This window comes from Chenopodium album, chromosome 18 (genome assembly GCF_948465745.1).
Source record: "Chenopodium album chromosome 18, dcCheAlbu1.1, whole genome shotgun sequence".
In the NCBI taxonomy this organism is placed as follows: Eukaryota; Viridiplantae; Streptophyta; class Magnoliopsida; order Caryophyllales; family Amaranthaceae; genus Chenopodium; species Chenopodium album.
In genome coordinates this window covers 37,787,252-37,813,266 of record NC_137851.1, presented here as the reverse complement: position 1 = coordinate 37,813,266, position 26,015 = coordinate 37,787,252, and the positions used below count along the sequence as shown (strand labels likewise).

The window sequence follows — 26,015 nt, the reverse complement described above, 5'->3', positions numbered from 1 at the left end:
CAGTCTGCATCAACTTCCATGTTGGCTTCCCCTTCTCCAGTAACTGTGACTGTGTCCAAAAACTGAACAACTTGTGCTATGAGTCCCCTGTCAACTTCTAAAAGGTCTGGTAGGAGTCCTTACCTGTCCAGGCTTCTCTTCTTCATGTGAGGGGGAGAGAAGTTGTTTCCACCTTGCTTCTCTAGAACTTTAATCATGCATGATTGTAGTGTGATCCATGTATACTTGTTCAAAAGAGGATCAAACTCATCAAAAGCTCTAGCAACTTCCTTAATAAGATCATCCAGATTCCTTGGGAATGATTGGTATTGAAGTGACTGAATGACACTAAACAATCCTAAGTCTAAAACATTGGTTTCTGGTAATTGTGCTGGTTGAAAAATGAATTGAATGTTGAAACCATTTGCTTGACAAGCTGCTTCAAATTCAGCATCCTAAGGAACTTGATGAGGCCTAACATTATCCCATTGAATGATGATGTCTTTAGGCAGTTGTTGAGGCCACTTCTCATAAATTGTTGGGATTACATGTGTCAACAACATGTCTCTGATTGATTCTTTTGTCACACTTTGTAATGCTTTTGTCTCAAGAGTCCCCGCGTCTCTGGTTTTGCTTTTCTTCTTGGCCATTTCATACTTAACAAAAGGAAAAAGACCATATTTGCCATCATGCAACATGTTGTTGTTTTCATCATACAAAGGCTTCCCTATCATTCCCATGAACATTGCTTTAATCTTGAACCTCCTTGATTGCTGTGCCCTGTAGGGATCTTCTTCTGTAGGCAGAAGGTAGAATGTTCTTGTTTCTGGATTTATGTAATACCATTTCTCATCTAAATGAATCCATTGTTGCATGTCAATGAATTTTGGGTCCCCTAAAGCTGGTACTGGATGAATGTGACTAAGAACCCACTTCAGTTTTGAGACTTTGTGCTTCTTTGTCAATGCTGCGTGATTGGTGCTTGTGTGTGTTCTTAGCTTGCCTTGTCTCCTAAGCCTATGCAAGGCTGTTTTTGGAATTTTAAGTGCAGCAGCATAACCCCTCTCTATGGTTCTTTTGTACAATGATACTGAAATAAGAAATGCATCTGTGTATTCTTTTGATTTGGGTCCTATCTTGCCTATTTTTTTTTGTGTTCACATCTACTATAGTACCATCAGCTAGGGATTGCTTAATTACTTGAAACCACCTTGTTGTTGTAGATTTGTGCACTGGATATTTTCTTGCCAAATTGGCTAAGAAGCCTCTTGGCAGTGAGTCCCCCTCCATGTGCAGCAAAATCTCATCAACTATTGCTCTTTTCTCTTCAACATTCATCTCTTTACTTGCTCTCCCATTTTGATGTGGTTGTTCATTGTTTGCATCATCATTTGCATCGTCACCATTATCATTGTTTTCATAGTGTTGTTGCTGCTGCTCTTCATCTGATTCATACCACCATGGGTATTCTTCTTGGATGAATTCTTCATCCATTGCTTGCTGATATTGATAAAACTCAGCCATAAGTTCATCTGTGAACTCTGCCATAAGTCCCCCCCTTTTTTTTTTTAGGTTGGCTTTTTGGTGATGAAGTGGCGGCAATTTTTTTTTGGACGGTCTTCAACGGAACCTTATTCCTGTAATTAAAGATGCTGCATCTACTAACACAGCTTTTAGGAATTAGGATAATACTAATTTTAATTTAGAAGGATGTAATTTGTAGAGTTGCCTATTTTTGTGAATTTGACAAACTTGTGATGTAATTAAACTAAACTTGATGTTTCCCTCCCCCCACCCCCTCCCCAAATCCCTTTGAAACGTTATTATGGAAATGGGGCAGTGTATGGGATGTCCTGCTTTTGAACAGTAACTCTTTTGGGGGAATTTAGAACCAAATTTGAATTTGGGTGAAAAAAAGGGAGGGAAACAAAGTAGGAGTAAAATTTCCCACTTGTTTCTAAAGGTCAGAAAAAAAAAGGTGAAAACTACCCACTAAAAACCAAAAAGTACAAGTGGTTTCCAAATGTCAATATGGGACCACAACAATTCCCTCCAAATTAACTCTCTTAATTACATGCCCTTACTTTTTATAATACACCCCTTAAAAGTTTTGCCTCGTCCTCCGTAAAGTCCTCCAAAGTTGCGAGTAATTTGGACCGGAGGTAGGATTTGGAATTTCGGACTGAGGCTATTCGCCCAAAGTGAACCTATCGAACTCACGTGTAGCAAGACAGTTGAATACCAAATCCAGGTAAACTTTTAAAGGCGGTGAAACCAGTTTGTTCGAGAATCAAAAATACCAATTCGAGGTGTGAGAACAGAAAGCATGCGATCGGGGTTTTCGATTATGTTCTCATCAATTACTTGGAGTCCTTAAGTTTTTTCAACATTGACATGCTCGAACATGGCGGAAGATGACGAATTTCACAATAAGGAAGACGGCAACAAGAAATTGTGGGGCATTGTAATCTTCAGTTTGATTGGTGCCACTGCAACCACTTTTGCGGTATGTATACAATTCAATTTCAGTGCTTTTCAATTTGTTTGCAGTTACTTTCTATTTAATTGAATCCTGGAAATTGTAGTTGCTTTGGCATTCGATTCATAATGATTGGTGATTGAACTTTGGCATGGAATTGTTAATTGTTGTGAATTTTCTCATTTTTATGCAAAGGGGGAATTGTTGATTGATGAATTTTGTTGGGTAATTGAGTTTGGTTGATCTTGTTCGTATGATATTTTGGTTAGGTTGTTTGATTGTGGGAATTGCAATGAACTTTTAAGTATTTTGCAAAATGTTGAAAATTGCAAAGCTAGATTGTGTAATTTTATTGTATGGTTAGATACACTTTTGCAATTCTTTGTGAGCAAAAGCTGTCAAATTCATTTTCCCTGGTCTAGAGTAGGTTATTTCGCCTATTCTTATCGGAATGGTTGTGCTCATGCCCCTGGAAGAATGGGTGTGCTCATGAGTTTTAAGTTCTAGTTCTACTATAAAAATGGAACTGTAGTCAATTAGCTTACTTATGACTGTTATGAGTGACGGGGGAACATCCATTAAACCTGGATTGAATATAGATGTATGACCCGAATCCAAGTTGATGATTTTTAGTTGGAAAGGCTTAAACGAAGTATGAGCTAATGATGTAGCTTAGGTTAATAAAAGCCCTTTTGAAGGTCAAGGAATAGTGGATGAAGCCAGAGAAATTATACGTGAGAGATTATATCTTGCATTGCTTACCCTATCAAGTGAGATTGTCCTAGGGGATTGGCGAAGCTTTTCTCATAGAGTAGTATGTGAAGGAGTGTTTTTTACCCTATTTTCTCAATTGGATGAAGCTAATTTCTTGGCAAACTTGTATTATCTTTCAAAGATTTTGGATATTCAGCTTGCGCCCAATCAGGTGACTTTGCTCGATGGGGTCAAGTGGCCTCTTGGTTACATTTTTCTCAAATTTTCCTTTTACTTATTTGATCTTGACCATATAATCCAAGGGCTCTTATAGTTAATGATTAGGGTGATGTTAGCTACCTATATAAGGAGGAATAGTACAGTTTAAGCACAACTTTGGATGTTTTATGAATTGAGGAGAGTCCCTCGCTCTATCTCTCTCATTATTCCTTTTTGGAAAATAACTTAATCAGTGTAATTAATCAATCTTTAATCATCAAACTTTGTGTGAGATTAGTGATTGAAACCTTGTTCACATCAAACTTGGAGGTTTATGAGACAATTTTATCTCTTTGGCTGTACTCTGTCCTTGCTTTTCCTAAAAGAGACAAAAACCCATCAATAGCATCTTGAAGGTGAGAAACTTGTAGTCTTGGATATTTCACATCAATGAGTGTCTATAAGATATTGATTCAGACTCCATTACTAATGTTTGGGTAGATTGGGATAAGTTTTGGTCAAGGAGAGTTAGTGGATGGATTGGGGCAATTGGGCCTGATGGACAGCTTCTTGACCTTTTTTTTTCCTTTTCCATGTCAGTTGTGTTGCTATATTTGTCAGACACTTTTTTTTTTAAAAATTTTATGTTTTAATTTTTTTACTCTCAAGTGATTTAGGGTTATGGAATTATAGCCCTCAGCTTTATCACATTGGTGATAATTTAGAGTATTCATGTTGATAGACTTTTGGGTTTGTTGTGCTTCCTGCAATGGTTTGGTGGGGTTTTATGTTAACCCACCAATGTACGATTTTAAGCTATGTTGGATTTTTATTTACTTTTTTTTTTTAAAAAAATTGCTAAACATAAGATTGAGAATCAGCCTCATACATAATAGATGTTCCTTTTTGGAAGCAGTCCTCGTTGCAATTCTTTAGGACTAAATGGTGTCTCATGTCGCTAGGAGACTTGATGGTTGAGAGTAAGCCTAAGACTTATACTTACTCCGTTCTTTACTAGTTGACGCATTTCTTTTTGGTACACAAATTAAACAGAAGTGTTAATGAAAGGATAAATACTAAAATACCCTTACTATCCCTACCTACCTACCTACCATTCTCCTTCTCCTTCTCCTTCTTTCATGTTGACTAACAATCAGCCACCTCCATGGCTCACCACTACCTCACTTTCATCTACTCAGCCACCATCATCGCTTTTTTCTTCACCTCAAACTTTATCTCCCCTCCTTTAAACAGCCACATTTTTCTTCATTCTCCTAATTTACAACCGCCCTAAATTCCCAAAATTCTATATCTACAATTTTTTATGCCGGAGACGAAACTACTACTCTTTTTTAGGAAATCAAAAGAGGAATAACAAGCATGTGTTAATAGTGAAGATGATAAAAACCCTCGTGGATATCATTTTCGACATTAGAGAACCAATTATTTTCACCTAAAATGCTATTTTTTCGTTGAAATGAGATGCAATGTGAACCTCTAATAGATCAATGACTGAGATAAGTCTTTGATGTGAGCCTATGGTAGATCGATGAAATCAAGATCTTAATTCTATCTCGTGGTGATAAGAGGCAGAAGAGGAGGCGATAGCTAGTGGTGGTGCAGTGGTACGGTGTGATGGAGGGAGGAGAAAGAAGAAGGCCAATGACTAGTGAAGGAAAGAAGGACGGGAGAAGAAGGAGAGAAGAAGAATGCCGATGGAAAAGGAATATAGGGTGTGGCGGTTGTGGTGGTTGTTGTGGTGGGGAAGGAAAGAGAAAATAGAATGGTGGTTTGTTGATAAGGTGTGAGAAAGGAGAGAGATTGGGTATTTTAGGTCTGATATGGGGAGGACCAGAGGAGATAGAATGAGGCTAAAATTAATTATATACCAAAAAAATGCCTAAAATAAAAACGTGTGTACTAAATAGAAACTTCCCAAATAGAAATACGTGTCTACGGATGATGTATATATAATTTTTTCAGAGAGAGTAGTTTCAAACCTTACACTTCTAAATATTTGTATTTTCTCACTCAATTCGAACTTTTCTTGTGGTTCTTAAGCTTGTATTCTTTTTAAGGGATATTTATTGGTTTGGTGGATACTGGACAGGGTATAAGTAATCTCTTATTGAGGCCAGTTTGACTTTTGGAGAGTATGGTTTGAGTTTTGATCACCTATTTTCTGAAAGACACTTGTATTAGTCCAACCAGAGGGTGAGGGTGGAATGGGGTTTTACTCTTGTAGACGGACTCCTGTGGTATATGTCCTCAGAAGAAAGTATACATCTGAAATAACATAAGATGCTGTAAAGAGTGTAGAAGTTTTTCTTTTCTCATGCTCACCTTTGCAAGTTTAATTTCCTGGTTTATCTTATGAGCTACAAATTTAGTATTAGGAGCATATTTGAAAGCCTCCCTTGTTGATTTAATTCTTCATCTCTTCTATAAAGGCATCCATTATGCTCTTCAGTCTTTTGTGTACTTTTATTGTTTTATGTAACTCATATTATAAGGAATTAGATTATTTGACTTTCTTGCTAGATATTATTATTATTATTATTGTTATTGTTATTGTTATTGTTATTGTTTATTGTTATTGTTTATTGTTATTGCTATTGTCATTGTCATTGTTTTTATCATTATCATTACCATTATCTATCTTCTATTATCATTATCATTATCATTATCCATCTATTATCATTATCTATCTTCTTGAATGAGAATAAAATGCTCGTGAAGGCCGACTTTGCATGAAATACACTTATAAACATCTTGGTGTGTGGTCTCTATAATTCCAAGCTCCTCATAAGGAGAAAGTATTTATATGGACCTTGGTTTGATTGTAAGTAGGCATAAATCTATTTACTTCCTCCGCTCTTTTTTAATGATAACGGGTTTTCACGCTTGCTGGTGCATAATTTATACTTCTAATATCTTTGAATATGTTTCTAGTAAAAGTTTTAAAAAGTTAATATTATGAACGTATATTTGGAGACTAATCTAAAAAGACACTACATGATTTTGTTTTTCCTAAATTATAAGTCACAAATTGACAAAAAGTTGTCAAAGAGTGTGTGAATAGATAGAATATTGCAAAATCATTTTGCAATTAAAAAGAACGAAGGGTGTATTTTGCAAACCTTTCTAATTATGGATTTTCTTGACACCTGGGGTTGTGGTATGTCTTAAAAGTACCTAGACAAAGTGCATATCCTTTTTTCATGTTTTTATCTTGAAAACTGAGGTTGTGTGGGATAACAATTGAATGCTTGTTGTTTACTTCCTCCGTTCTCTTTTAAACGCAACACTTCCCATAAATGGAAATGTCATATTAAATGCAACGCACTTTATGTGGTAAGTATTTTTGTTTAAATTTACACTTTTATCCTTACTTAAATAACATTAAGTATTTTAATTTACTCTTAAACACTATATACACCGAACTCGGCTGAAATCCCAGAGTGTCCGTGTCGACACGACACGATCACGGACACGGACACGGAATTCGTGTCAAATTCGGTAGTGTGCACTCGGACACTTCAGAGTGCAAAATTTTCTTAGACTCCATTGAAACCTGAGAGTGAAAAGAAAAGAGGGGGAGGAGAGAGAGAAGGGCAGGAAGAGGAAATGAGTGGGGCTGTCAGAAAGGTGGGGGGGTAGGGTAATGGGTATAGGAAAAATGTCATTTTCAATACCACTTGTTTTGCTTTTGACTTTTTGACTACTAACTTTAACCAAAATTACTTTTATGTGTCACGTTACCCAATATTTACAGTAGTAAACAATTCATTTTAGAGAAAGTAATCATATAATTTTTATTACAAGAATATGATATAAAAATTTAATTTTTAAAATTTATGAGTATTAAAATATTTTGTAATGTATAACTTTTTTTGCAAAAAATAAAAGTGCCGTGTCTCCGCACCCGTGTCCAAATATAGGACATAGTCCCCGTGTCCTAAAATTTTGGAAATTGACGAATCGGACACGGACACGTCCGTGTCCGACACATGTACCAGAGTCCATGTAACATAGCTTAAACATTAACTAATCATGCACTACTCTACCCCACTAACCCATTGCACTGAGCTTTTACTTTAAGGTTCCCCTTCACTCTTGTTCTCTCTCTCTCTCATCATATTTTTCCCCATAGCCACCACTGCTCACCTAAACCACACTATATCCACCACATTCCGACCGAAGCCACCACCAACTATCCCTATAACCGACACCGAAATCTTCACCACTCTCATTGGAGTTACTCGAAACCACCATCACTCCCTCTAGAACTACCTGAAACCACCACCACTCCTACCGGAATTACCCAAAACCACCACCATTCCCACCAGAATTACCCTAAATCCCCACCTCTTCTACCAAAAAACCACCTCCACTCTCATTGAAATCCATCACAGCCACCACTACCCCCACCAAAACCAACCGAAACCACGACCACTCCGATCGAAACCACCACTACTCTCACCTAACCCATTCGAAGCCACCACTACTCCACCGAAATCAATCAAAACCACTAGATCTTTAACTTTAAAACCCACCCAAACCCAACACTAGATCTACAAACTTTTAAAACCCATCCAATCTCTTCTTCAAACTTCAAAGAAGTATCGTGAAGATGTTGATAAAAGGCTAGCTTATCAATTCTTCAATTTTTTGTTTTTTAATTTTTGACTAATGTGTAGATCTGATTTATTTTGATAAGTTTGAATAGTATTGTCGTTTTTTCCGATACTTAGCTGATTATGGTGTTGATATGGTGGCAAGGATGAGTTTGCACTGATTTTGGTGGTGGTAGTGGTGGCGGACTGGCGGTGTTGGTGTCGGTGGTGGCTCCGGTGGCAGCTATGGTTGTGGAGGTTACTTTGTTTAGCTGTTACTTGTTAGCTACTGTAGGAAGAACTAAAGTTGGAGAGGTGGGTGATTAAAAATCTTAATCTCATTGTATTAATTCAAGAAGGGCCCCTTGATTCCATTTTCTTAAAATGTGTGAAAAAGTGTGTGTTGCATTTAAAAGAGAACTGAGTAAGTATATTATTATTATTTTGAATTATTTTTGTTTATGATTTATTTATTTATTCATTTATTTTTGAATCCATTCTAGATACTTTAAGCCGTTTAAGGGAGGATATGTTAGATCAGGGATGAAGGAGAAAAGAGTACTATCTTTGCTAGAATATTAAAGTACAGTTAGGAAGATATAGATTTAATTTTTTGCTTATACTACTCATAGCATAGAGACCATATATTTTTTTTCCCTTACCAGGCCTCTTTTGCTGCAACAAATATATAATTGACACTTGACAGAAGATGATATCATAAGTTTATTTGAATTATAGGCCTGAGGAATGAACGGAAAATTAATGCGAATAAGTTTCATGTTTATATGTTTTCATTTAATTGAAGTTATTGAAATTATTGCAGGTTGGACAACTGAGACAGTTTGGACGAACTGTTGACTGGATTTCTGCCCAGGTAAAAATCAACTACTTTAAAATGAAGATGGTGAATGAGCTGATAATCTGTTAATACTTATGAATTTATTAGCTTTTTTTAATCTTGAAATTCTTTATTATTTCATGGTTTTATAGATTATAGTTTTCACACTTCACAAATATTGAATTGCTAACATATATGAAGCCTGTAAAGTAGGAAGATCAATAAATAATTGCTTGGTCTAAACTTTAGGTTTTTCTATTGGCTTCCTTAATGATTAATGTTAAATTGTTGATGCATAGGCTTCAGTATAGAATTAATGTCAGCTTTTTCTAGTGAAAAGAAGAGACCGTGTGATTTTGCACGTACCCTTCTCCACATTTTTTTTTGCTAGTGCAAGGCCTAAATGTTTTGAGTGATAAGGGAAATATTGTAGATTCAATTAGGTGTGCCAATTCAACTAATTTGTATGACCAACAAGGAGTCTTTGACAACTGAGCGTTTTACCACGTTTTTCCGAGACAACTCCATCTAGCTGTCCCAGCGGCCTATCAATTCTTTTTTTCAATCTCCTTTCTTCCATGCCTTTTGTTATGTCCGAATAAACTAACATGCTCTCAAAATTATGTCGAATAGATGCTATTGTTTTAAGCATGGCTACATCATAGAATTAGGAGTGAAAGCTTGGGTTTTGGTTTGGATTTCGGCCAACTCCAAATTAAATATGAGTTAGAATTCAGTATTTGGATTTTGAGTCCAATCCACTACAAATTTCCACCAAGTCCAATCTAATTCAATCTGATTTATGACTAATTATGTTAGATCCAATCCAAAAATCCAAATTAATAAAATCATTCTTTTTTTTAGCATAATGACCAAGAGCCTTGTTCACAAATAATAAATTAACCTTTCTAAACTCAAGATCCACAAACCTTACATAAGTCTTAGATCTATATATTTCTCCTAAGAGTTTAACTAATATTCTAAAAATATAGGGAAATTCTCTTTGGTAACACCCAATTTTTTATTTTCTCAATGGTAAATTGGAAAAAAAGTTATTATCTTTGGTAAACTTGAAGTTTTGATTACCAAAGAGAACTTTTTTAATTAAAATAACTAACTATGGTCAGTTTTACAATAATTAACTATTTTTATTATAAAAAATAATAACCACCTCTCCCCCACCAGCCTAGCCACCCGCTGGCCACTCCCCCTCCTTTCACTGTCGGCGCCGGCCTACCCTTCCTTGCCAGCTCTTTGACCATCCCTTTCGGCCAACCCTAGTTCGACCTCCACCGGCAACCACTCACCATTGGTCCACCATTTATACAGAAATTCGAGGTCGCCAATTGGAAATTAAAAGATCAAACTCAAAAATCAAAACCCCTTTCACAAAATTCAAAGTTCATAGAAAAAAAGATGAACCTGGGTAGGACACATGGCGGTTTTGAGGGTGGAAAGACGATGATCAAAAGAACCCAAAATTGAAACAATATTATCAGTGATTGTTTGGCTCTTTTGAATTTATTCCCGCGTTAAAGCTGCTTTAGAGCTTAAAGTATCCATTGATACTGCTGCTCCTGCAACTGGGTGCATTGACAACCCTATTTTTACTGCTTTCTTCTGCAATTTGAATTGGAGGAGAGAGAATGAAAGAGATTTTTGGGTATTTCTGGGTATTTGATTTGATTTCAGAGGGAATTGAAATGAATTGAATTGGATTGAATTTGAGTTTTTGAGTGGTGGTGTTGGTTGACGCTTTCTCCGATTTAGGGAAAGGGGAAGGGTGGAGAGGGGTCGACGGTGGGCAGGAGGGGAGGGTAGCGCTACCGGATGGGGGCTGCCGGCAGGAGATAGGGGCTAATTAATGGTGGATGCGGGTTGGGGTGAGGTGGATGTTTGTTATTGGTGGGGACTGCTGGTGGTTCCGGTGGGTCGGCTAGCGTTCTAGTTGGTCGAATGATGGTTCTGATGGGCGTAAGGCGGTTCAGATGGGGCGGCTAGCGGTTCTGGTTGGTGGATGTGGCAGTGAGGAGATGATTGTGGCAGGGGAAGGATGGGTTTTCTTTTAATTATTTATTAAATAATCTAATTGTAAAATATTATTTTTAGAATTATTTAAATGTTAAAAAAAATAAAAAAATCCTAACTATAGTTAAATATTTAACTTAAATTTGTCATTAATGTTATAGTTAGCTTAATATAAAAAATTTAAGTTTACCATAGATAATAAGATTTTTATAATTCACCACTAGGATTTAAAAATATAGTGTTACCAAAGAGAATTTCCCAAAAATATAACACCATCATGTTGTAACTCTTAAAGGTCAATCATTTATCTATATAATTTTGGTCTAATTAGGATTTTTGGATCTAAACATCCCCAATTCAATTAAATCCCGTGATTGGATTTTCTAAAAAAAAAAGAGTCAAATCTAATCTTGCATTTTGAATCGTTGATTCGGTTTGGATTGCACTAGACATCATCACTGATTCGATTTGGATTGGGCTAGACATCCGAAAAAATTTCACCTGTTTTGAGATTATTAGTAGCAATGCATTTGAAATCAACCTTGATTTACAAGCACTTATGGCTCATTGTGCCACTTTTACACAAGACATATAATAGAACGTAAATCTTTTGTAGAGTTTCATTTCGTGGGAATGGGAGGAACATATATGGCCACATGGGACTACAAAATGAAACCAAAACTTCCAAATATGGACAAACTGAACAATTCTCCTGTACTAGGCAAGCTGTTAGACTTCCATTGGCTTCAAATAATAGGAACTAATGCGGTTAGAATTAACCCCTAAATGACCATAACTCTTGCATACACCTTTCTAAAAATAAGTTTCTATTGAACACTCAAGAGCCATGATCTCCGATATGCTAGATTCATCAGTAGAAGTTTTTATGGTTGGATTCTTGGTTTTTTGTTCATCTTATAATACTTGTCTTGCAAATTTTTGTGAAAAAGTTGAATATTAGTCTAGAAGTGTGCTAATTTGGGAAAATGTCATTTTATGTTAGAAGAATGATTTTTGCTTGGTCATGTAGTTTCTAGTTGGTGCATCAAGGTTAATCGTGCCAAAATGAAGTCATTGATTGTTCCCGCCTCCCAACTAATGTGAAGGGGGTGTGGAGCTTTCTTGTGCACATGGCTTTTTATCGGCGATTCATAAAGAAAGTTTCAAAATCTCAAAGCCAATCACATTAAAAAATGCCCTTTTGTGATTATTATGATTTCTTGTCAACTTCTTTGGAGGATTTCTTAGTTATTTTAAGTGTCATTTGGTACACTATTTATGACATTAAAGAGATAAGTCTCTCATTGTGCATGCTTAGAATTTTGCTTGATGATAATCATGCCTCTTAAATTAAGTACCTAAATAGGCTCAGTCCAAACACCAAAGAAGTGGTGAAAAAGGAGGTTTTGAAAATTCTTGATGCAGGCATAGTGTGTCTTCGATGGAAAGTGGGTTAATATAGTCTCAAGTCTTTCCAAAGAAAGGGGGCATGATTGTCATTAAGGCCGACAATGATAAGTCCATTTCTATGGTCACCGGATGGAGAATGTGTACTAATTATAGAAAACTAAACAAATCCACCCAAAAGGATAATTTTTCCCTCCCCTTTATGGATCAAATATTAGAGAGATTAGTTAGTTAGAGTCACATTTAAATGGATGGGTGCTCGAATTCTTTCAAATTTCGATTCAAAATTAGCCCTTGCGGGTGGATCTGTATAGTTTTCAACAATTGAATGAATTGATACACATTCTCCATCTGGTGACTAGAAATGGCCTCATTTTTGTTCAGTCTTGATGATAGTCATTCCTTCTTTCGTTGGAAACACTTCAAGTGGATTAACCCACTTTGTATAAGAGATAGGGTAAATTATGCTCGCTTCAATAACTTTGAAAACCTCCTTTTTCACCGCTTCTTTCATGTTGGATTGAGCCTTCTTTGGTGCTCAGTCTAAGAGGCGTGATTATCATCAAGCAAGATTTTATGCTTGCACAATGAGGACTTTTCCCTCACCTTTGTCCGTGTTGCTTAAAAACAACATTGCAGAAACCGGACACTTGATCTACAAGTATGCATAGACGTGATAAATACGATATGAAGGTGTAACCTGGATTCTTTCAATAACTCAAGATGCTTCTGCCATAAATGGCACTGACGTACCAAAGTGAAATCTTCAAGTAAATTGGTGCTACTTCCCTATCTGAAGTGTGCGTGGGTGTTCACAGTTAAGCACAAATGTGCTAAATAAGTTCAGCTTTCCTCCTCTTTGTTTCCTTTCAAAATTATTAAAAGAAGAGATTGAGGTGCATGCAAGCACTTCAATATGCTCCAAAACATTGAAGCACCCATGTAAAGCACAATAAACTCAAGTCACCCGAAATAGAGATAATGGTGGCCTAAAAAGAGGTTGAGTTCTCACAAAAATAAAGGCCAAAATGCACTCTTACAAATAGCAAGTATCTATAATGTATGGCTACTCTGGAGATTAAGTAGTCTTTACTTGCAACAATCCTCATAAAAGAAATTATTAAAGTTTAAACATCCAGCCTATATAGTCATCAACCAAATTTGGACCCTTTAGGCCCAAAGTACAACTTAGGAATTAACATAGCACATATGTATAACCCACATCTTAACAGTAAGATATTAACATGCGTAATCAGCAACAGAATGACTTTTCTATAATGGATTTTTGGATGTGTCATTCCACACGTTACATATGCTGTCACAAAATCAAGTCCATTTTCCCTTGCCGTCCATTACATAACGGTAATTGGCTATGTTAGAACCTTTTTCACCTGTTACATCTGTTCTTTTATTTATTTTGACCAAAATATCTGAGTAATTAATTGTATATCTTATAAACAAAATATTTTAAGTAATCTTTTGCTTACCAAATATGTTACCCACCATTATTTTATAGATTTGGTTATATTATGTGAAGGGATACATTTTTATACAAAAAAAAATGAAGTAGATAGGGCTTCTACTGATTAAAGCAAATTACTTGAAAATATCCTCAGTGCATTAGCTGGGATTTGTTCTATTTGTTTGTAACAATCCATTTCTACGACAACACAATTGCAATTTGTATAAGCCTATTATATGTATCCTCAGTCCCTGAGACACGTCATGCAAAGTTGGATTTTCCATTTGAATAAAAATTATGCCTAAAGATTCTATAGTCTCATATGAAGGCAATTCATCAACCGTTGTGTTAATTAAGGGTTTCTCTGACTTGGAAGAGGATTTCTTAGAGACGGAGACTCATCAAAAGCATATACCAATTGATGAATTAAAAACAATGAAATTAAGATTTCAAGCCATTCTCATACTGTTTTCTCTTTGTATTTATTGTGAAAGGCTCTTGTTTGAGTATTTCTTGTAAATTACCCACTGTTTAGAAAGATGTTACACTAGTTCATTTTCTTAGGTGTCAGAGTTTGTATTCGTGTCTGTGTCATAGATCAAATTGCAATATAACTTCAAAAGTTAAGTATGGAGAGATTTCCAAAAAGTTCCATCTATAGATCCTTGTGTCTTTTCTAAAATAGGTAATCACTTACTCATAGATTAGACTGGGAGGAGAATTGTGGTATGTTTCTCTTTATAAGAATGTAGCATGTAAATGATATGAATAATGTACATCTGTTTTATTTTCCCCTTTTTCAGCAAAATAATACTTACAAATGTATCACCAAGTATAGGCTAAGCGTACTTAATCGAGGGAATTCTCCAAAATTCTAGAAACAAAAGTGTGCAAAAACTGATAGAGACTACAATTCATCCTTTACAGCCTGGGGAATTAGTTGAATGACTTTGAGGGAGATGGAATAGATTTAAAGGCAGTCTGGAACGTCTAAGGCATCACATAACCCTAAATGTAACAAAGGAAAAAGAATTAACAAAATTCTAAAAGCAATATATGAGCAGATTTCCATTGACAAAAGTAGTTAAGATTGGGATTCTACTTTTGATCCTCAGAGATTGCTTAAAAGTGAATTGCAGAATCAAGTTGCAGAAGATTCTGCATAACGCTAAAATTTGGATTATACCATTGTACAATACTAATAATCATTTATCTTGATACATAGAGTTAAAGGATGATTTCTCGTACTTTAAACCTCAAAGATGAATGATTATTTTTTTGAGAGAGAAAAAAGAAAATAATCATTCATCTTTGAGGTTTAAAGTACGAGAAATCATCCTTTAACTCTATGTACCAAGCTGCTATGAAGTATATAGTGAAATTTTTTGGATTTCTTGGATTTTATCAACTTGAAGGTTGTTATTATCAACAACATATGTAGGTCATATATGAATTCAATTAGTGAACAATAGCATGTATTATTTTAACATTGTCATCGAAGGATCAAATCAATGGATGGTAGAATTATAAAATTGTATTGAGATTGTGACACATCAAATGCTTTTCCTGTATCTTGATAGGATTATAAGATCGGATTTTTCACCAAATGCCCGTGTTATCTTTTTTATTCACCATATACCCATGAAAATTTTCAAATTCACCATATGCCCTTAAGTTTAACAAAAATGTCACAAAATGCCCTTAATGACAAACGTCAGTTAAATTCATTTGTCATTAGGGTTAATTATGCCACGTGGCAACATGTTATTGGTTTTTTTTAATTATTTAATTAATTATTAAAATAAAACTTTAAAAATAATTAATAAAAAAAACCACAATACCATCAACCACCCATCTTCCGCCGGCGATAGACCAACTCCGCGCCCAGCCACCTCCCCACAACCGGCACCCTGCCTCCCCGCGCCGACGCCCCCCCCCTCCACCAGCCCGCGCCGGTGCTCGCTGTTTCCGGTAAACCACCATACCCCTTCCCTCCCTGCCTTAGCTTGAACCGTAAACCGTTCTCCGACCACTGTAGCCGAAATCCAGGCCACCACCTCAAAACTACTTCGCCGGCAACCCAGACCCACTCCTCCACGTCGCCGCGACCCATCTTATCCGAAAACCACATCGAAACCCTAAAACCCCACGGGTGGAAATGGTTGGGGAGAGATGATTTGCGTTCGCCACGGTGTGGGGAAGGGGGTTTGGACGCCGACGGTGGGGAGGTACGGTTTTTTCGCGGAAAACAGTGGGTTTTTTAAGAGCAGGACATGGTGGTTTAGGGGAAGGAAAGGGACGCCGACAAGTAGGGGGTCAGACGCGGACGCCGACGTGCCGTTTAAGGTAGATAATGGCGGTGGTTAGGGACGTATTCCGCGCCAGCATAGCGGTTTAGGGTGGCGGGAACAGGTGTTGGTGGTGGTTGGGCTGGGCTATGGTGGGTGGGGTATTTTTTTTTTTTTTTGATAATTAATTATATAATTATTTTTAAATTAAAGTAATTAAAACGACAACCAATAAGATGTTGCCACGTGGCAAATTTTAGCTTTAATGACAAACAGAGTTAACGTCCGTTAGTCATTTGGGCATTTCGTGACATTTTTGTTAAATTCAGGGGTATATGGTGAATTTGAAAATTTTCATGAGAATATGATGTTTAAAAGAATAACTCAGGTGCATTTGGTGAAATATCAGTTATAAGGTTATGCAAAACTAAGATCCTACTTAGAATCAGAATCGATCATTTATCTTGAAATTGCTATTCTAACCATCATGTCCTTGACCCCTTTTTCAATGTTCCTGTTTCAATAGATGTCCAGGATGCAATCACAGAAAGGAGGAAGTGGTTCGTTTAGATCGTCTTTCCAGGAGGAAGCACGTAGAAGGTACAGACAGCGGATGCAAGAAGAATATGAAGAAGAGCTGGAGAGAGTGGTATGATATTCTGTTTCATGGGTTTCTCTGAATGAGTTCCTGCCAAAATTAAATTGTAATTGCCAAACTGACCCTTTTGTAGTCAGCTTGATTGAGTTTTTAATTTTTTAGTTGATAAAAGGTGGCACATGCTTATTAAGAATAGTTTAAACACTTCTCCTAATGTAAGTCTTTTTTTGATTTATCATGTTGATGTTTTCCCTCGTAGTGGCTGAGGAGTGCATTTCTTGAGTTTTTTGTCAGCATATTTTTGTAAGTTGTTATCCCTGGGATTTGCTGTCTTATGTTTTAGATTCTGTTGCATTCTCTTATACCTTTGGCTCATAGATGAGTGCAGTTGCTGATTCCTGCTCCTTGCTTCCTTCCAGGAGGAGGCATGGAGGAGGTTTTCAGCTGTTGCAAGATTATGAAGATAAGGTAAGATGCTTGCTAAATGGGTGTGTGAAGGAATTTTTTATTATCTTAAGTTGCAATCTGAAACTTCCCAAATTTTATATGAAGCCCATTTGATTGATATTTTAAATGAACTGTGATTTTAAAGCAGTGATGATACTAATTGAGTTATATTATACCTCACTCTGCCTCTTCCTTCACGCTATTGTTGCATTCTCTAAAATGTTTTTTATGCTCAGTATAATTTGCTGACTTCTTGGATGTTTGGTGTCTAACTAATTTTGTGCTGGTGCAATTTCTTGTGTAGAGTGAATTTTCACAGTGCCTGTTTTTTAAATTCTTACATATTTCAATGGGAGAGCCGTTTTTGTTGTCTTCCTTATTGTTTACTTTTCTTGTTTGTGCCTTATTAACGGTCTTCTTTGTATTTCTCTTTTTTTATTAGGAGCGTATACGTCGTATGCAAAGTGTGTTCAATAGAGAGAGAAACAAGTATAAAAGAGGCTATGAGAGTTGGAGAGAGAATGAGACTGGTGGGTATAATCAACAATTTCAGAGGGAGGACTGGTATTGGACAGCTGAGTCATCCTTTAGAGATCGGAAGGCAAACTATAAACAGACGCCTCAACACCGTGGATCTTATTCTTTATCTCGCCACTATGCAATCTTAGGCCTCGACAGGTAAAACATCAGTTCTGTTCATCCATTGGAACTTACGATATGTATGGGAAGCATCTGAATTGATGATAATTTCATATAGGTCTTTGCTTATATGACATGGGAGTAATTAAGTAGGGATGAAAAGATATTAACAATTAGAGGAAAATAATTTCTTAAAACAAAACCTAAAGAGACAAATATACATTCAAATCTTGTTGAAGAAGCTGTTGTTAAGACCAGCCCTCATCATTTATTACTAATCAACTTTATTTATTATTTTTTTCTCTATTCCAATATTAAAATATATTGGGCCACTGGTCTTTGATCATTACTTCTTACAAAGGTGCCCATTTTTTGAAATATGATATTAGGATGATCTTTCTACTCCTATTACAAAAGATCCCACAACCAAACCTGTTTAGAGGGTGTTCGGTCAAGTAGTTTAGGTATGAGGTATTGGTTTAGAATAGGTTAAACCCATACCTCGTGTTTGTTTAAGATTTTCAATTTTCATACCCATACCTCAAACCCACAAGGTTTGTGGTTTAGAGACCCAAGGGGTAAGGTGGGTGTGACTCATACCATGCCTTTAATACTCAAATAAAAATAATGTCCATTCTCAAAGATAACCAAATACATGGTATTACATATCAAGTTCCAACCTCATCCCACCCTAATTTTATTCTTGGTTCCAAACCCATACCACTATGAACAAAACATCCCCTCAGATGTTAAATCAACTTTGAAGCTAGGCACATTTTATCCCTCTTTTCCCAGCACCATCATTGTTGTAGCGTAATCCCACAATGAAACGTGGCAAAAAGGCCTAAAGGCAAGTGCCATATGTGGCACCTATTATCAGGCGAATTCTAAGTATTCTAAGCGAGAAATCAACATTTTTCTCCTTTGATGTAATTAATTGACATCAGGAGATGTGACATGTCTCATTTGATGGTGCTATCTCACAAATTTTGTGAAAGGATAGTTGAAATCTTGTGTGAAGACATGTGCCTCACCTAACGCAACCAAAGGGGGTGTTAGAAGTCTTAGAACCCTACGCAAGAATGCCATTACAGTATATTCGAGTTAGGACATGTTCTCTTCACCTTAAAAAAAAATATTTTTGTAAAAATAATTTTACTAATAATTTCAATTCAGTAAATATAAGTTTAGGTTCAACAAAAATTAATTTTAATTTAGTAAAAAATATTTTTTAATGAGTAAATCTTAGTAACTTCAATGAACAAATATAATTGAGATTAGAGAATCAGTAAAAATGAGTTTTAATCTGTAAAAATAATTTCTGTTTGGTATAAATAATATGTGTTAAGTAAAAATAATTTAAGTTCAACAAAAATAACATATGTGAAGCAAATATAAGGCAAAGAGAACTGGCCTTCGTTTTTGGATTGTATTCATATTAAATGTAATGGCTTGACCTTGATTGTATGGTAATGACATTTGAGTTGTCTAACCATGTACTGTATTGTATGCTCTGTATCCTGATTTCTGATATATTATGCCACTGCCCAGACTGATATATGTGAGCTTAGTAGTGATAAAGATTTATTACTTTGACCTGACATTATATTTTTGGAGCTACATTATGCAGTACAAGTAATTTAAAATTTAAAATTGAATTCAAAAATAGGAGCATGCCTGGACAATTATTAAATGTATTATTAATGTTGTTTTGTGTTTTTTATTTTTAAATTGGAATTTAAGTTCATTTTTGAACTGAATTACAATTAAAATAAAGGAAATTAATTTATATTAGATCTAAATGAAGATTTCCATATCAATAAGTTCCATATGATTAGGAATGGTTTTTAAAATGGTGCTTCCTCTCTTGACTTGCCATCTGTAGTTCATAAAGTTTTTGTGAATGACTTTGTCTGTTACAATGTTTATTAAGTTTATCTAATGGGAGAGTTCATCGGACTTATCATCCACAAAGAAATTTATTTTTTGGTTAGTCATTGTCCAATTGGAATGACTAGTAAGTCTTAACACTCATAATATGCTCCCATGTTGTGGGCCTTTTAGTACAACTTCACGAGGAAGGGGGATTTGGGGGTGTATCAAGGACTTAGGTGACCAAGGATATTTTCCTATGGGTGTGGTTCCAAAGTGAAGGAAAAGAAAACGCAACTCTCCTTTAAAGAAAAGCAAGTACTATTATTTTTAATTAATTAAGGGGCATTTGGGATGATGAGTTTGCAAAAAGGATAGAAGAGGATCACATCATCTAGCTTAATGTTTTGTATAGATTAAAAAATTAAGGAAATTCTCTTTCGTAACACTCAACTTTCTCCTTTTCTCTTTGGTAAAAATAATAATTTTCATTATCATTGGTAACATTGTGTTATTGTTCACAAATAATTACTAATTAAATTCTTCTCCTACTAGCCCAGCCGAAGCCCGGTCTCCCCCACCCCGACCCTGACCCCACCACAAACCACCTCAAAAAGCGACGCCCCCCCACCCTGACCCCCCTCCCCTTTTTGCTAGCCCTGTTAACCTGAACCCCACCCAAAACCACCGGATTACCCAAACCCGTTTTTAGGGTTTTTAACCAAACCTAGAAAATGGTTTAGGGTTTTTCTGGAGGTTTTAGGCAAGGTTTAGGGTTTTTAGGGCCGACAAACAGGGGAGGGGGCCTCTTTCGAGGTGGTTTGTGGTGGGGTCGACATCGGGATCAGGGTCGGGGTGGGGCATTGGGTGGGGGAAATGGGGGTTGGGAAGAGGAGGAGATGCGGGTGGGGTGGCGAGCCCGGGGAGGGAGAGGGAGAGGGAGAGGGAGAGGTTGGGCACCGGTAGGGGAGTGGGTTGGCGGGTGGGGAGGAAAAAAATCAAAAAAGCTAACTAAAAACCTTATCTATTGTTAAGAATTTAATAAAAATGGATTATTATTGTTATAAGTAAATTAATACAAAAACATAATGTTACCAATGATGATGAAAAATTTTGATTTTTACCAAAGAGAAGAAGAAAAAGTTTACTGTTGCCAAAGAGAATTTCCCCAAAACTTAGTGATTATTGTTTGATTGAGCTGTACTAAATTGTTTTCTTTCCTTACTATATTGATTATGCTTTGACTGTTAGCTTACTAAAATAGTGATGGATCATTTTTTTTTTATTTATTTAATTTTTGGCTTGCATTTAGTTAATGTTAAATGTGGTGGTGGCTGCTCCTAATTTAGAATTGCTATTCATCGATGTTGAGTCAATTTTATCTGTCACTTTTAATTATTAAAATTTTTATGGTTTTATGATCTATATATGTTAGGAATTCTGGAATGTCTTATCTAATACTCCTAACATCCCAAAATAATGTCCCTGCTCTTAGGCACAAACTCGCAAAATATTCAGGTGAGAAATTATGATGGAGTTTGGCTGATTATCTTAAGCAATGATGTTAGGGCCTATTATGCTCACTTTATTTTCACTTATATCAGGTAATAAGTTCAAATAAGCGTAGGAAAAATAAGTTTTAGCTAATTATTTTTATTATTTGATGTGAGTAAGTGAAGATTTGTTGATTAAAAATTTGAATATAAATTGCAGGTTAGGGGGTTAGTTAATTAATTTTGTGTATGTGGAATTGTGGATCCGAGGGTGCACCGGTGCGAAGAGTGGAAGAGTGGGACCATGGAGGGATTAAACGAGGAAGAGGGAGACCAAAGATGACTTGGTTGGAAGGAGTGAGGAAGGATATGAAGTGCATGGATTTACGTGAGGATGAAGTTTTGGATCGTAAGGGATGGAGGAGAAAGATTTATGTTGATGACTACACGGAATAATCAAATTTGGTTCATGTTAGCCGACCCCACTTTTGGGATTAAGGCTTTGATTGATTGATTGATTGATTGGAATTGTGGATCCAACCCAAAGTGAGAAATGGGAACTTTATTTGGGGAAAGAAAGAGTAAAGATTGTAACTGCTACTCTTGTTACTGTGTGTTAGTATTTGACCATTTTTATAGGATACAGTGTGCGCCATATTGCCATACAGGCATACAGCCTGGTTTAATTGGTTATATATGTATTTTTTTTTTGGGAAATTCTCTTTGGTAACACTATACTTTTAAGATTTCTCAGTGGTGAAATGCAGAAAACTTATTATCTTTGGTAAACTCGAATTTTTGATTACCAAAGAGAATAGCTATCTTAATATAAATTCACTAACCATGGTTAATTTCTTTTATATTTTAATAATTAAATTATTAAAAAAAAAACCCAATCTCTCCTCCGCCTAGACCACCACCAACACGGAAACCCAAACACTCAAACCACCGCTCGACCTTTCCTCTCTCTCCCCTGATCGAGCACTCTCCTCCCACTGGGCACCGGCCACCGCAGCCACAACCCTCCTCTCTTTCTCCTCCTTCAACACAACCTATCCTTCCTCTCCTTTGCCAGATCGAACCCAAACCCACGACCCAAACCACCGGCGAAAATCAGCGGCGCAAATCGGGACGAAATCAATCAATTTCAGCGGCAGTGCTTCGGGACAAAGGCCGTGGTTCTAAAAACAGATCGGTTTTGAAGGTGGGGGATTTTTGAAGGCGATTAGGGTTTTTGATGGTGGGGTATTGGGCGGCTAAGGGATTTCGGATTTTCGGGGGGGAAGGGAGGTGGGTTTCGGGGATGGGAGGTGGGTTTCAGGGACGGGGGAAAGGTGCAGCGGGCTGGGTATGCTGATGCTGGGGATGCTGATGCTGCGCCGGCTAGGGAGGTGGCTAGGCGCCGACGTGGGTTGGGGCAGGGGGGTGGGCAAAAAAAAAAAAAAAAAAAAAAAAAATCTAACTATAGTTAAATATTTAGTTAAAATTAGTCATTAATGTTATAGTTAGCTTGATATAAAAAATTCAAGTTTACCAAAGATAATAAGTTTTTTTGTAGTTCACTACTGAGAAAACTTATATGTATAGCGTTACCAAAAAGAATTTCCCTTTTCTTTTCTCCTCAAGTAATGGAGGTGTCCTTTTGAATTTTTCATCTTGAAATTGTTTAGAAGGTTTAAGTTATTTATTTATTTATTTTTCCATTATTGTAATTTTGTCTTTTTTTGTTGGGGGGGGGGGGGGGGGGGCGGTGTGCAGGGGGGGTGGGAAATGGTTTCATTGCTGTGAATAATGTAGAAACTGTGACAAATTTGAGTCTGGGCAGAGTATGTCTAATTGAGATGTGTCCTACCACATTCTACTTTCACTTCTTCTTGGAGTTGTGCTATATGGGCTTTATAATTTGTTTATTTGTGCCCTCCACTATGAAGATCAGGCCATTTACAAGTCTCAATTTGTATCTACTTTGTTTCTGATATGTGCTTTCACATACTGCCTTCATTTTGAATAATTGTTGCACTTTAGTCTATTCCATTTTAAGACAATGGTCACATTATATATACATCAATCCAACTCCCCGTTTTTTGTACAAGAAATGTATTTTATTTTTTTCTTATTGTTTATTACAGGGCTCCACATTTTTAGTCTCTTACTTTCCAATCATTTCCTTGGTTTGATGCAAGCGACATGTAACTGCTTTATTTGTATATTTTTAACATAGTGTTAATTTTTGTCAAATTGACTTGGCTTATTCATATTTGCAGGCTAAGAACAAAACCATACACAGATGATGAGATAAAGGTACATAATGCTTTCATAATGTTGCAAATTTATTTAAGGTTGCATTTGGAAGCATGAAATTCATTTCAAATGGTGGAACTCAATTTCTGAATTTGAAATCTTGTAATTCAATTCCATTAACATGTATTTGGGAAACATCAGAATTTCAATTCCAACATGTCAAATTTCCAAATTATAGTTGGAGGTGAGTGGAATTTGGAATCAAGGTATTGAAATTTTCAGGAGTAAGATGTTTAGTCAATAATGGCTATTTTTTAGAATTTAAAAAATTAGAAAAATCATAAAGCCTAAAATTGTGAGAAATATGTGTGTTGCATAATTAACATAGATTTAGATCAAATTTCAATTAAAAAATCTTTTTCTAAGGTTAAGGCTCCATTGATGAATGAAGGATTCAAAATCTTAATTAGCATAAGGAAGAAGTTGTATGCTGCCGGCGATTTTAGTTGGAGGAGAGAGAATCATGGTAGTTAGGTTGGTGGTAGCGGGGGAAGAGAGAGTCGTGGTGATTGGGATGATGATTGAGGAAAGAGAATTAGTGTGGGAGAGGAGAGGGAAAAAGAACTCTCAGACTGTTAGTGGTTTTGTGAGGTAATTTCCAAATATTGAGCTTCCTCTAATGGTTGCCAAGGAGAGAGAAAGGGAGAGAGCAACATAATAAATTGAGATAACAACATTGGAGATGGAATTTCAAATTCATTGAACAATCTTATTCCTCTAAAGGCTCAGATTTGGCTAAATGCAAATCCAAATTCTTGAATTATCTAAACAAGTTAATTGGCCCAATTCTAGAATTATGAAATCCATGACCCAAAACAGACCATTATTTTTTTATGAATATCCAGCACTACCTTTTTTTTTTCCCCTATATGTTGTAAACCACACCCTAAATGAGAACTAATTTGGGCCATTAGATCATCATAATCGAACGATCAAGCTTCTTATCGTGTCATTAGTGGCACTTTTGTAATTTTGCAACTTCTCAAACTGATTCTTTGTTTATTTTAAGCCATTTTGATATACTAAAACGACTTGATTTATTTTTTGTGGTTTTTTCTCTACGTACTTTTAAAATCAGATAACTTACCTGAAATAATTTTACTTCAAGAGATGTAAAATTGTATAAATAATGCAACTTCATGATTAGTAGTCTTTTGTTCATGAAAAGATGAATAAAGATCAAGGATGAAGAGTTGCAAATATGTATACTCGTTATACACTAAAATGAATGCGCTTTACTTTAATGTTTATTTGCTTTGTATGGGATGCAATTGGTTTTCAGTTCTCATTGGAATTTCTCTCGCAACAAATGCGTTGTTTTTAGAAAAGTCAAGGAAAATAGAAGGATCCAGTTTCTTTTCAATTTTAAACAAAATCCTGTCAAAGGTAGTCCTTCCTTCCAAAGTTTTGGAATCAAACACAAGCCCTTTTCAAAGGTTTAAAGGAAAACACAAATCCATTTATTCCTTCCCTCCCATTACCTCTCTTTTTCATCTCTTTCCCTCCTCCATTGCTTCCGTAAACTGTGTGTTTCAATGGCACACCTTAAACTGTGTGATCCGAATCCCTTGACTCTTATTCCCCTAATAATATCCATGTATACGAAATGAACCCATCTTTTCCCTCCCCCTTTTCAAAGCCAAACCCATGGTAAGACTTGCTGGATTCTCCTTTTATTCTAGTTACTGAAATATATGTGATTGAGTTCCAGTTCGTGTTTAATAAATGTACACTTTGGCACTAAACTTTTTGTTAAAAAAGTTCTATGCTTAATTGTATAGCTTCAGCTTCCTGGTACTTTTATAACATGTATAATCATTTTCAGTTGCATTAGTAATTTCAGTGAGGGAAGATGAGCATGAATCATGATGTGACTTAATGTACTACTATCAGATATTAACACTGGTGAGATATAATTATATTTTTCTAACCTTGCAGTCAGCCTTTAGGGCAAAGGCATTGGAGTACCACCCTGATCAAAACCAGGTTAATAAAGGTGAGAAGTTATATCCGTCGAGTCGAATGCTTACATTAACCTTTGGTGTAATTTTCTCTTTTGCTGCTCACTAAAAAATATCTTTGGTGTTACAGAGGTTGCTGAAGAAAAATTTAAAGAGGTAATGATGTCGTATGAGGCTATAAAATCGGAAAGGAAGAATGCAAAGTAGAGACCAAGGAACTTGTTCAATAGGATCGATGAGTTGCACACAAATGTGTCTTCAATACATCCTTTGAGCTAAGTGGTTCAAAAGCAAGTGTTTTAATCTAGGATGCTTCTTTAATCGATCGATTCTGTCGGCTTCTCAAAGTGTGAGGGACTAACATGCGAGCCCTTGGCTTACCACAGGTTTTGAAAATAAAAATGAAAATTTCATAGATATCCCTTTTCTGTATAAATATACACTTGAGTATATATGTATATTCTGGTGATCATCAATGTTGTAGTGTCTAAGTGAACCATCTTTAGGCTGTACCTTTTACCCATTTGTTCAAAATATCGACCGAATCATAGAGTAACGACAGTTGGCGATGTTTGAAATTTTGCAGAAAACATGCAGGTATACTATGGTGTTGCACATAACAATTTCAATTAGTTACAATTAATGATAATAAAGTTATGTTCGATTATTTATGGCATTACACTAAAAGAATTTTA

The 26,015-nt window shown here is 36.0% G+C and overlaps 1 protein-coding gene across 1 annotated transcript; it reads left to right on the top strand.

Annotated features, from left to right (window-relative positions):
• The first annotated feature begins 2,228 nt into the window (after positions 1-2,228).
• Positions 2,229-25,975, top strand: LOC145590840 (uncharacterized). The gene is made up of 7 exons (XM_081647229.1): positions 2,229-2,485; positions 8,810-8,860; positions 16,536-16,658; positions 17,497-17,732; positions 23,323-23,359; positions 25,298-25,355; positions 25,451-25,975. Exons 1-7 carry the CDS (start codon positions 2,384-2,386, stop codon positions 25,525-25,527), a joined length of 684 nt encoding a protein of 227 aa, XP_081503355.1. The 5' UTR covers positions 2,229-2,383; the 3' UTR covers positions 25,528-25,975.
• The last annotated feature ends 40 nt before the right edge of the window (positions 25,976-26,015 follow it).

Bases quoted from the DNA above. Each gene is read 5' to 3' on its own strand.
- LOC145590840 (XM_081647229.1), top strand. From the start codon at position 2,384: ATGGCGGAAGATGACGAATTTCACAATAAGGAAGACGGCAACAAGAAA. The intron at 2,486-8,809 runs GTATGTATACAA...AAATTATTGCAG, and splicing joins CCACTGCAACCACTTTTGCG to GTTGGACAACTGAGACAGTT. The intron at 25,356-25,450 runs GTGAGAAGTTAT...TTGGTGTTACAG, and splicing joins TCAAAACCAGGTTAATAAAG to AGGTTGCTGAAGAAAAATTT.